The following is a 14,226-nucleotide window of genomic DNA, read 5'->3' as shown; positions in this document are numbered from 1 at the left end:
CAGTATATAACATTATGATTAGCAATGTGTGTTAAAATGGTTGATAACTCACAATAATCGGTAGCTCCTTGATTCCAGTATAAACCATGGTAATTATTTGAGAGCCAAATTGCTTGTTTCTTATCCGAATCACTTAATGTGTTAAATGGAAATGGTGGTTTGAATACATAATGTCCAAAGTGATTACCATTTGTATCCACAAAACTAAGTTCTTTAACGATGAATTCATTGTTTACTTTGAATCCCTGTACGTCCACTATGTACGACATTTTAAACTACTCTATTCACAATATTTGTAAGTGGATTGTATTTAAATAATCGATCATGGAACACTATACAATACGCACGCGTTTTCGCTGGGAAATTAGCACTAGCTTCAAACTCGACGCGCAAGTCCACTGTTGTAGATTTAAGTGACTCTGGGTGCTTAGAACAGTCAATGACAAATAGAGGTGATTTATTTATAAACGTTTCTTTATCTAGCAATGGTTCTGTTATAGAGCGTCTATAGTACGATTTTTGAAAATTACAATACATCTCATACAGTAATGCTGTTTGCTTGTTCGTGTAATTTAGATTCAAATTCACATATGGGTATGCTTCACCATTTAAATAGACTTTCAAATTTGTGATGTTACAATGGTCAAACTGACTGGAATCTTTTAAAATGTTGCGGTCACGATTTGTTTGGAAACAGATAACAGCATAGTTAGGACATTCTACACTAGTTTTAACACTCCACACATGCCTATCAGTTAATGGTAGTTCTGGTATAAGTAGACATTCCATTGATCGAAACCATAACCTCAAATCATCATTTTGATTGACTAAGTTGTATAATTTGACTCGCATTTTATCAGACACTTTAACGTATGGAACACACCATTCTAATTTGTTGATTTTAATTTTAGGTTTGCTTGTTGCGACAGTTGAGGTAAAACAATTAATATCATCATTTGCACGAACAATAACGATTTCTTGTTTCATGTTTACAAGAATTTTAGGATAATCTTCAAAAAAACCCATATACATTTTCAATGGAATACGAACATTAAAGTAACCAGTGGCATCCCTTTTAAAATTCTCACCAAAACCAGCATTCTCTAAAGCTTTACTTTGATTTTCGTTTAGGGATAGATAGTTTTTTATAGTGCTAACGATGCCTACGTTATTAATCACATCAATTACCTTGCCACCAATTTCATAACGAATTTCATGAAACATAAATGATATAGCATTCGATATGAACCTGACTGTATTTGTAACAGCATCATCAGTAGTACTATCATCAGTCACTTGACCTTCGATATTTAAAACACTTTCACTTGGTAATGTGTACAAGTCTTGTGATTGAATGCAAATTCTACTCTCATCGCTTGACTCAAATTTCGATGAATTATAAGCTTGATGGTTGTGATACTCTAGTCCTGTAATAACATTATCGTACTCCGGTACATTGGTCACTTCTAATATTTCTGCCATTCTTCTTGTTATTCCTCTTTTTTTTTTTTTTGCTTCTTAATACAATTGAATTTTATTCCTATAATTGATTTCTTTATTTTAAGCCAACAACTAAATTTTACCCAACAATTGGCCGTTTTAGTTTTAAGCCAATTGATTGAAGAAATTTTCTATTTTCGTATGATAACTGTTTGTTATTTTTTATTCTATTGTTACTCGATTGAGGTTGTTTTATCGGACGGTTTGTAGAAACACTGCCTCCTACATAACGTGTAGGATGATTAAATACCAAACCCATTATATCTTTTTTAAGTGTAATCCAATTGTAATGTTTTCACCTCGAAAGTTAACTAATTTACCAGTTTGGTCCACTAACATGAGCGTAATGTTGCTTATAGTTTGACAGTTGATTGGTAAATAAATAACATTCATAGGATGTATCACAATTTTATAGCCAGGTGGTAGATTTGGTGAAAAATGAAACAATGTGTGACTGATTTCGTTGTTATGATACGATCCATTTGTAATATTACATTGAACATAAATTGTTTCTACAGGTAAAATATTAACTGTATTGTCGCTTTCATGTCTTTTATTTGCATCTAGTTTTCGTTTATTAAATCCCAACATGCGACAAACAGAATCTGATGGTTCACAGTTTATTATCACAGTACACTTTATTTCACATTTTAATGTATTTGTATTAGCATTTATTTGTAGTGTCACCTCATCACCTACAGCTTCTTTTAAATAACGTTCAATATCTTCAACTTCATAAGATCCTGGCGGTATTTCTATGACTTTATCATCGTAATAAAACATATTATTTTGGCCGTGAATATTAGGGATGGAATTGTACGCTTGTAAATCTACTACACCCATTTCATAATTCTCATTTTTATCCAATTCAATTGGTGGAGAATAGTCTGTTGTTAAAAAAGAGCTATCCCCTGTAAAAGTAAGCATGTATGACATCTTGATGAATGATGTGATTACAAGACTTGCTGGTTTATTTATTTAATAAAAATTGTAAACATAGATGTCCACATATCGGAGTATTAAATTGTTGTTGCCTATCAAAATTATATTGAATGTCACATCCGTTAAAATATTGAATGACTTCCGCTGGCGGTCTTAAATTTCCAAAGCTATCAAAATAGATTACATTTCTATTATACTTTTTATATGCCGTCCAGTGTGTGCCACTATTTTTAGATAAATCATGGTTGATAATTCCTGTTTCATATTTATATGGTCTTTTGGGTAGGGTGTCACGCATAAAAACACCACGAAAATACGGAATTTTAAATTGTTTAGCATACGCACGTAGCTCCGTATCGTAAAGTGCTCTACGTGGTAGCGTTTCAATTAGTTTTTTGCTAAATATAATCCCATGCCTTTGTTGTATGGTCTTAAATACAAGCCTTTACCCATTGCTATAGCTTCCATTGTTTTGTTGTGTCTTTGACTCTCATTAAGTTGATTACGAGCACTTTTATAATTTGTAACGGCTTTAGCAATACCCGACGCTCCGCCAGCCAAAGCACCTAAAGCAGAGAGTCCTGCGAATATGGGAATTAATGGAAGTACACCACCAGACTTTGGAACCGGTATTACACGTGTGGGTGCTTTAATACGTTGACCTCGCACGGCTGCTTTTGCAATTTTTACCGCTGCTTTTAAGTCCGTTGGTTGTGATTTTTTCAATGCATTTCGTGCCTTTCGCACTGATGCTGTAAAGTTTATAGTTTTCTTTGACTTTTTCGTCTTTTTCTTTTTTTTTAATCCCATACCAAGTGAAGTTTTTGCCTTCATGGCGCCTGTAACGAATAAAGCGGATGCTTTTTCTCCAATTGTTGAATCAGATGCTTTGGTACGTTTCCAAGCGGCTTCAGCTAATTTTTTATCTGCTATATGGCGCTCCTTTAAGTCTTTACTTTTTGAATATGCTATATCATGTACCATACAAGCCTGATCCAATGCGTTTTTTGGTTTATCACCACGCGCTAATCGCTCCTTCAGCTTAGTTCCAGGTCCACAATATCGATAAGTTGGTATGTGTAATTCGAACGGTAATTTATTTATAAGTGTGTTAACAATACCGCTTCCTTTGTGTTGTTGCTTCTGACATGACATACTTCGAAATGCTTTAAACAATTAGGCTCACATATATTTAAATGTTTATAAAATGGTTTGTTTTGAAATTTTAGTCTTAGTTACATTAAAAATGCGTTTCCATAAACAACAGCCCGCTCTGAGTGTTGAAAATTTAATACCAGAAAATAGAGAGACACAAACATATCATGGTCCTCTATTTTCAGATTCACTACGAACAATAATATGTGGTGCTAGTGGATGTGGGAAAACCAATCTTATGTTGAATTTAATTTATGATGAAAACGGTTTACGTTTTGAAAACATTTACGTTTATAGTAAATCCCTTTATCAACCGAAATATAAATTGCTAGAAGAAACTTTAAAACTGGTGGAGGGGGTCGGCTATTTTCCATTTAGTGATACCAGTGAAATTCTTAGTCCGAATGAAGCTAATGAAAAAAGTCTTTTTATTTTTGATGATGTGAGCTGCCATTCACAACAGCGAATCAGGGAATATTTTAGCATGTCACGCCACAGAAAAATTGATTGCTTTTACTTATGTCAGAGCTATGCACGTATTCCAAAACATAACATTAGAGATAACGTCAATTGCTTGGTCCTATTCAAAATGGACGATTTGAATCTGAAACACACATTCTACGATCATGTAGGTTCTGATATGAATTTTCAAAAATTTCAAGATTTATGTCGACATTGTTGGATGTCTCCGAATGGATTTGTTGTAATAATGAAAAATTTCCCTATGAATGCTGGCCGGTATAGGAATGGATTCGACGAATTTATTGAATTATAGTTTTCTCTATACTCTGTGATGTGATAACTAGTTTTTAATTATGTAAGTCGCTTTCTTTTGATTTAAACTAATTACTAATGTGATAAATAGTTTTTTGAATTATGTGAGTCGCTTCTTTGATTTAAAAAATAATTACTTTGGGTATAAATTAAAAAAAAAAGCTTTAAACTTATTAGTACTCAAAAAAAAAAATGATGCTTCACTTATATTTATATTTACACTATTTGTTGCATACGAGTAAGTTTAAAAATTTTGTGTGTTAATATGTTAACTAATGAATAATAATAATAATAATTAAAATAATTATTAATTGTATAATTTTTTGTTTTAAGTGCAAATAGAAGTAGCCAAAGATGTGGCTAAAGATTTAATAGAGGATTATGAGAGGCATGAATGTAAACTATATGAAATAGTTTACCTCATAACCTACAGTAAGTCTCAATTTTTTTATTTTTCTTTAGAATAATTTATTGAAGGTGTTTTTTTATTATTTTTAGAACCGAGTCGTTTCTATTGTCGAGCGATGATTATCGCTCAACAATTAGTTGAAAACGAATTAAAAGTTGTAAATGAAGGTGAGTTAATTGTATGGTTTTTCTTCTTTTTGTAAAATTTCTAATGTTTTTTTCTTTTTTTTTTCAGATTAATATTTTAAAATTATTATTTTTGTATATATTTTTACTATTATTATAATTTTAAAAAATTATTAAACATTTTACAATTAAAAAAATTTTTTTATTAAAATAAATCCTTCTTACATTACATTACATATAAAATATTTGATTATCATCGACAATATTGGCGAATTTTTTTCGTAATTTGTCGAAGCTTTTGTTGAATATTTCTTAAATATAGGCAGGAAAAAGAATCCATATTCTGCATCTGTTGCATACATAATTCCAAAAAATTGTCGTCTGTTGAATTAGAATTATCCCATGGGATTAATTCGCTTGGTTGATCAGGCTCTATTTGTTCAACGTTGGGTTGCCATGGAAATTTTTCTGGTTCTTGCTGTTCCACATTTGGATATTCGTGAGGTACATTCTGCGGTCTTGCTGCTTTATTATAATAAAATTTTAACGTGTCTTCGATCACGTTTGGTTTCGAAGTTATATTATGTACACGAAATCCACGTTGATTCATATAAAAATTATTGTAAGTTTTCTTCAAATAACCATTATTGCTTACAGCTTGAAAATCAGAATTTTCAATGTGATTGTGGACTGGATTAATGTGATCATGAAATTTTATTGAAGCACTTTTCACTAACACAAAACAATATAAAAATATTGTTGTAATAGAAACACATTTTTGATGCATGTTTATTACTCAAAATTACCTGCTAGTGTGAATAAAATTGTCACAAACAAGTTGTATTTATAACCTGAAAATAAGGTGGGGTCATTTCATAGATAAAAAACAAAAACAATGATTAATTAAATTATAGGTGTTTTATTTTTATTTTTTATTGTGAATACAAACACATTTTTAAAAACTTATCAAAGACAATCATATTCATGTTTTATTTCTATATACAATCATGATCATTGCTATTTCTTTCACAATCACATTTGTCTATTTCATTACAATTTGTAACACATATCCATAGCTCAAACCATTTCGGTATATTTCCACCATCCATTTGTTGGTATAGCATTCTACAGAGATTTTTAGGATCTATTTGTTCATACCATAAAAACATTCTCTCATCATGTCTACCACTATCACCAATCCATTGTTTTCGGCGGATATCGTATGTACCCCAATTTTTTCTTAAGTTACTCCCATGGGTGAAATCATCGCAACATTCATTTAGTAATATTTCAAACTGATTGAAATTTCTTTTAAAGTAGTTGAACTTTTTCGCATAATTTACAAATAGGATTGGATCCAAACAATTTCTTACTATAAATGCAGCAATATGAAAACAATCATCAACTTCTAAATAAGAATACCGTAATGCGTCTATTAACTTTGTAGGTATACTCCAACGACATGCGTCCATAAGTTGATAAAATTCCATCTATAAAAATATTTGGTTACAATTTTCTAAAAACTGATCTTATAAAACAATACTCACATTAAAATATTCAGGATAAATCATCTCTGAATTTTGAAACAGATCAATATGATTTTGTAGTGACATTGTACCCCATAATTGTAATGAATTGAAATAAACACCATTTTTTTCAAAAATATCCATATTATATTTATTTTTGTTTTAACAATATCAAAACATAAACTTTTACAATTTTTTTTTTTGTTTATAACAATTTACAATAATATATATATATATATATCTTACATTTACAAAATTCAACAAAAGAATGATTTTTTTAAAATAACGCTTGACTTTCTTCGATGTCATCGTCTTCGAATAAACGGAGCGTTAATTGGTGACTTCTTCCAATTTTCTCCTCCACCCTCAAATACCCCGGTTTGGTGTTAAATAGCCTGATCATATTGTCCGTTAACACCACATACCTAGATGGCAGAAAAACTCCCTCGTTTTCCGTACCATCCATGCTTATATCCAATATAACTTTAATCGATGGCCCATGTTTGGTTTGAATTCGCTCCATTTTTAGTATGGTTATTTTCGTTTTCAGCGGCAAGTCGTCGATTTTTATACACGGTCGCACTGCACAACCACTTAATAATTTTAATTCAGCTTGATTCATTTTGATTATTATTATTATGAATATTTAATGAAAACTGATATTATCGTAATGTCGAACACCTTTTTTATATGATTACCACCACTCTAAAAAATCCCCCCAGAAATTATTATCTAATCTCATAACACGTGTAAAATTATTTTAAGAACAAAAAGACGATTGAAACAAGTTTGAACAGGTTGATGACATCTCAGTAAAATGTTATCTATTCCAACTATTTTTTTCCTCCCAATTAAAATTTCCGAAAACAAGATCAAAGAATATTATCCGACTGACATCCGCCACAGTCGTAACAACAAATCTTATCTATTCCAATTAGTTTTTATTAAAAAATATGTCTTTAATTATAGTCGTAACAAGAATTATTATCTAATCTCATAGCACGTGTAAAATTAGAACAAAGACGACGCTTCAAACAAGTTTGAACAGGCAACAAATCTTATCTATTCCAATTAATTTTTTATTAAAAAAAAAAAAAAATAAAAAAAAATAAATAAAATAAACCATAAATTATAGTCGTAACAACAACAAGGTCAAATGTTATCTATTCCAGCTATTTTTATATTTTATCATCACTTATCTATTCCAATTATTTTTTTATTTAAAAAAAAAAAATAAACCATAAATTATAGTCGTAACAACAACAAGGTCAAATGTTATCTATTCCAGCTATTTTTATATTTTATCATCACTAATGTCTACGTCCCGCCCCCCCGTTCGAGTCATCTCACTCCCCCTTTCCCTTAGTCCAGCCTCCTTCACCTATCTTACGTCCAATTAAAACGCACCTTTCCCTTATCTCATTTCGCTCGCTTAATTATAACACCCCTTTCGCGTATCTTACGTCCAATTAAAACGCTCCTCCCCCCTTTATGTCCATTTCCTGTCTGCCCTCCACCAATTCAACTTTCACCACGCCTACCGACGCCATCTTGGTTGTGTGACGTCACCTATCCTCAACTGACGCTTCCAATTTTGACTAGGTTTGCCCTTTTTGGAAAAGTGTACCATTCTTTTGGGCCAGGAGTGGGCTGACTATACTACTGCCAACATGATTGTAGAATATGTGTTTTAGATTCATTTCATCCGTTTTGAATAGCACCAAGCAATTAACATTGCCCCTTATGTTATGCTTTAGAACACGTGCGTAGCTCTGACATAGGTAGAAACAATCAATTTTTCGATGACGATCCATACTAAAGTATTCTCTACTTCTCTGTTGTGAATGACAGCTCACATCATCAAAAATGAAAAGACTTTTTTCTCGAGCTTCATTCAGACTAGGAATTTCACTAGTATCACTAAGTGGAAAAATAGCCAACCCCTTCCACTAATTTTAAAGTCTCTTCTAGTAATTGATATTTCGGTTGGTAAACAGATTTACTGTACACATAAATGTTTTCAAAGCGTAAACCGTTTTCATCATAAATTAAATTCAACATAACATTGGTTTTACCACAACCACTAGGGCCACATATTATTGTTCGTAGTGAATCTGAAAATAGAGGACCATGATATGTTTGTGTGTCTGTATTTTCTGGTATTAAATTTTCAACACTCAGAGCGGGTTGTTGTTTATGAAAACGCATTTTTAATGTAACTAAGACTAAAATTTCAATACAACCCATTTTATAAACATTTAAATATATGTGAACTTAATTGTTTAAATCATTTAGTAGTATGTCACATCAGAAGCAACAACACAAAGGAAGAGGTATTGTTAACACACTTATAAATAAATTACCGTTTGAGTTACACATACCAACTTATCAATATTGTGGACCTGGAACTAAGCTAGCAGAACGATTAGCGCGTGGTGATAAACCAAAAAAACGCATTAGATCAGGCTTGTATGGTACATGATATAGCATATTCAAAAAGTAAAGACTTAAAGGAGCGTCATCTAGCAGATAAACAATTAGCTGAAGCCGCTTGCAAACGTGCCAAAGCATCTGATTCAACAATTGGTGAAAAAGCATCCGCTTTATTCGTTACAGGCGCCATGAATACAAAAACTTCCCTTGGTATGGGATTAAAAAAGAAAAAGACGAAAAAGACAAAGAAAACTATAAACTTTACAGCATCAGTGCGAAAGGCACGAAATGCATTGAAAAAATCACAACCAACAGACTTAAAAGCAGCTGTAAAAATAGCAAAAGCAGCCGTGCGAGGTCAACGTATTAAAGCACCCACACGTGTAATACCAGTTCCAAAGTCTGGTGGTGTACTTCCATTAATTCCAATATTCGCAGGACTCTCTGCTTTAGGCGCTTTGGCTGGTGGAGCGTCGGGTATTGCTAAAGCCGTTACAAATTATAAAAGTGCTCGTGATCAACTTAATGAGAGTCAAAGACACAACAAAACAATGGAAGCTATAGCAATGGGTAAAGGCTTGTATTTAAGACCGTACAACAAAGGCATGGGATTATATTTAGCAAAAAACTAATTGAAACGCTACCACGTAGAGCACTTTACGATACGGAGCTACGTGCGTATGCTAAACAATTTAAAATTCCGTATTTTTGTAGTGTTTTTATGTGTGACACCCTACCTAAAAGATCATATAAATATGAACAGCTATTCTCAAGAATATGTTGAAATAGATTTGACCTTGAAAAATATGATATCATCATCCTGTTACAAGTTCAAACTTGTTTGAATAAAAATATTGTAATTTGACACTTTAAGTATAAATAATATTTAAAAATTAGATGATTATGTATTTTGTTATACTATAAAATTATAATTTTTTAAATAAAATTTTTTTATCTAATCTATAGTACAAGTTGATTTATTATATTCCATATAAAGAGCATATTATATGGGTTGATTGATGATGCTTGTAAGATTTGAAAACCTCTTTCTAAACAGACCAGTATTAAACAGGTCAAACCCAGTATTAAACAGATACAGACCAGTATTAAACAGGTCAAAACCAGTATTAAACAGATACAGACCAGTATTAAACAGGTTAAAACCAGTATTAAACAGATACAGACCAGTATTAAACAGGTTAAAACCAGTATTAAACAGGTTAAAACCAGTATTAAACAGATACAGACCAGTATTAAACAGGTCAAAACCAGTATTAAACAGATACAGACCAGTATTAAACAGATACAGACCAGTATTAAACAGATACAGACCAGTATTAAACAGGTTAAAACCAGTATTAAACAGGTTCAAACCAGTATTAAACAGGTTAAAACCAGTATTAAACAGGTTAAAACCAGTATTAAACAGATACAGACCAGTATTAAACAGATACAGACCAGTATTAAACAGATACAGACCAGTATTAAACAGGTTAAAACCAGTATTAAACAGGTTCAAACCAGTATTAAACAGGTTAAAACCAGTATTAAACAGGTTAAAACCAGTATTAAACAGATACAGACCAGTATTAAACAGGTTAAAACCAGTATTTAACAGATACAGACCAGTATTAAACAGGTTAAAACCAGTATTAAACAGATACAGACCAGTATTAAACAGGTTAAAACCAGTATTAAACAGGTACAGACCAGTATTAAACAGGTTAAAACCAGTATAAACAGGTTAAAACCAGTATTAAACAGGTTAAAACCAGTATTAAACAGGTTAAATCCAGTATTAAACAGATACAGACCGGTATTAAACAGGTTAAAACCAGTATTAAACAGATACAGACCAGTATTAAACAGCTACAAACCAGTATTAAACAGGTCAAAACCAGTATTAAACAGGTCAAAACCAGTATTAAACAGATACAGACCAGTATTAAACAGGTCAAAACCAGTATTAAACAGGTCAAAACCAGTATTAAACAGGTAAAAACCAGTATTAAACAGGTTAAAACCAGTATTAAACAGGCCTGTTTACATACAGACCTGTTTAGATACAGACCTGTATATTTATTGAAGGATAACAGCAACGAAGATATAAAGGGTGGTTTCTATGCCGAAGAATTACAAAAAGTTCACGATCCGAACATTCATTTAATGGAAAAGGTCTTAGCTAAACGTGGATCCAACGTTAAAGCCAGGTGGTTAGTGTTCGACACTTTACACGATTCATATATTGACAAAAAAAGTCTTATTTTATAGTGGAACGTTTTTATGAACATACTTGTAACAAAAAATTTTTGTCATAGTGGACCGCTTTTGTGAACATATTTGTGTTTTATAAAAAAAAATAAAAAATATCACATTGTAAAAATATTATTTTTATTGTAAGTTTCTTATTTAAAAAAACAGTGTTGTATTATAATAATATTAAAAAATATATATTTATAAATTATCGAAAATACATTATAATTATTATTCTGAAACATATAAAAACAGAGTTGTATTATAATAATATTTAAAAAATATATATTTATAAATTATCGAAAATACATTATAATTATTATTCTGAAAAGTGTCCATTGTCATCATCATCATCATCATCATCATTATCTTTCTTCATAAGATAATTTTCAATTATTTCTTTCACTTGAACATAGTCGGATAACTCGTCTGATGTAAATACACTGTAGTAAGATTGTTCAAAAATGGATAGTCCTACAATTCCATCTTTTTGTCCAGAGTGGATATTTTTTAAAATCCAGTTCCAAATTTGTTTGTCTTCATCGTCTGATGATGGGGAAAATTTCACTTCTAAGTCCATTTGTTCTACCTTATCAATAAGGTAGTTTAAAGTTTCCGGTCGACCACATTTAATTGCCATATTAACCAATGTTTTAAAATACTTTGTTAACACATTGTTTAAAGTACTTAAACTACAATTATCTTTAATCATATTAACAATACAGTTGTTATCACTATTATGATTACTAAAGTCTTGCATTTTGTATGTTTAAACTAACACTAAATTGTTTTCTACAATAATTCTACCTAACTATCAGTTTTTTTTTTACACCCCCACCACTACTCTATCAATTGTTCATGCGCACTACTCTATCAATTGTTTGTACACCTATCACAATACCGAACCACTTTGAGGATCATCACAACAGCAGGACACATTTCTGAAACAACAGCAAAAATTAGCTAAATATTAAAAACAAAAAATATAAAATACTTACACTCAACAAATAATGCTATAGTGGCCCCATGGTTTTGTTTCACATGAATTGTGAGTAATGTATCGTTTTTGGTCAAATGGTGATAAGCCCACTTTCTGCTGTTTGATGGTATGTAAGCGGTGTCGCTTGGATTGGATGCTTTGCTGAACATGGTAAAAGTTACGGTTCTCAAGCAAACACCGCTTATAGTCCTCAAAAGTAAGTTTTCGGATAGCTGACTTCTTGAGACCCTTGGATCGTTTAGTCTCTTTTTTATTTTGCACCCGAATAGCATACATTTTGCTACGTAATCCGACAAATTCTAGCATAACATCACCATTATTTTCATCGGACATTAAACCCTTGACTTTCTTATTACGTAGTGGCATACCATAGATGTTGTCGGGTGCATAGTAAGCCGTATCAAAACGATTAATATCCTGTTTCATGACCTCATAGACGTCAGTATTTTTCACGCTATAAATTAGACTATCGGTGTCTGTGTATAATAACCTGACATTTGTGGGGTTGTACCGTTGGTACATGTAGTTGTAGTGGAAGTCATACACAAACGTTTTCGATATGTCTAAAATTGTGAAGCCTATGTAGATGGGTTTGTTGAAACGTATCTGTGATTTTTTCATTTCAACAATACTGACGTCATTGTCGAGCACCATCATACTGTGAAAATTGGGATTGGCAATTAATTTCTTCACACCATGTTTTCCATCCCAATTTTTTCGTATGTACACAACCCGATGTTTCCTCACATTCTCCATGGTTTTACCGAAGATGGCATTAATCATGAGTTTGAATAATGCTTTTTCAAACTCATTTGAGGCGTTCTTGCGCATCTCGGTATTGAAATCAATATATGGTTTCAACCATGCAGATTGATCGAATTGTAACACACGGTGGTATTTTGTTACCTTAACACCGAGTTGTGTATACAGTTTTAAATTCCTGTAGTGCACGACATAGTTGGTCTTATTGTAAAGGGTTGACAGAAGATATTTTTGTTTTGATCCAGGTGGTTTCGTTGTCTCCGGACATGGCGGTAAATCGCTAAAGTTATCATGTAGATGTTGGGGTATTTCAAGGTCTACTTCTAAAATGTACCCGACTGGTGAATCATCTGCAACATCCTCGATGTTTGGTGTGTCGACCCACTTAAAATTTCCTGTTGGTAGGTATCCACACATTGCTGCACCATATAGGTTCACCACATCATAATACATAAGGTAGACATCTTCTTGAGTTTTATCATACCCCTCTTCCATGTACTTATTGTTTGCCTTAGCATAGCGATTAGAACATTGACTTACACCGCCTCTGATTCCTTTCTCGATAAACAACAAGTCATCAATATCCGTGAACAATTCCAATTTGATATTGGTGTATTTCAACATGGCGCTCCACGTATAGCCAGGAAGTGTGTAATAGTGACTAGGATCGAGATTATAGCTATGAATACAAGTGTTACGGAAATTTTCAAAAATATCCGCAAGTAGTAACACATCAGTTTTCATATACAGGTCTGAATAATCACCTAGTGTATGTAAATTGAATGTGTTCCATACCTGTATCGCATGGTTATAATCCTCATCCGTTATGTGTTCATCTGTTAACACACTGTAGAACGCCTCCTTTGGTGGTAATTTTGTCTCTTGGAGACGTCCCCAGCTACTCATGTATTCATATGGAAATACACCTTTTCTCGTTAGCAATTGAAATTGTTCATCATTACTGACCTATAAAAAATTAAAAAACAAATTACAACCCTGTATTAAAAATTAATTATTTTTTATCATTTACCTCTTTATGTAAAATGGATTTTTTATCATTATCTAAATATGAGGCCAGATTTTCCAACTTGTCTTCGAGAAATCGGAAGGAATCAATGAATCTTAATTGAATGTCCGAGACGTGCTTTGTGAAACTGATGTACTTTTCTTTGTTGATGGGCAACACATCAACTTGACCGTCGATTTCCGTCAGCAGAGCTTCAATAATAAAATGCGAATCGTATCCACTTAAGTTGTGCATCACAAGATCCAAGTAAGTCAAAATGTATACATAGAGGTTCTTTATGACTGGACTAAGTAGAAATATGCCAAAAATGATCAAATTTG

At 32.0% G+C, this 14,226-nt stretch overlaps 1 protein-coding gene across 1 annotated transcript; it reads right to left on the bottom strand.

Annotated features, from left to right (window-relative positions):
- Positions 1-270: 270 nt before the first annotated feature.
- LOC123295403 lies at positions 271-1,482 on the bottom strand. The gene has a single exon (XM_044876745.1). The coding sequence runs from the start codon at positions 1,480-1,482 to the stop codon at positions 271-273; it is 1,212 nt and encodes a 403-aa protein (XP_044732680.1).
- Positions 1,483-14,226: the final 12,744 nt, after the last annotated feature.

Source organism: Chrysoperla carnea, chromosome 1 (genome assembly GCF_905475395.1).
Source record: "Chrysoperla carnea chromosome 1, inChrCarn1.1, whole genome shotgun sequence".
In the NCBI taxonomy this organism is placed as follows: domain Eukaryota; kingdom Metazoa; phylum Arthropoda; class Insecta; order Neuroptera; family Chrysopidae; genus Chrysoperla; species Chrysoperla carnea.
Note: the sequence above shows the minus strand (reverse complement) of the source record. Positions and strands in the feature narration are given on the sequence as shown.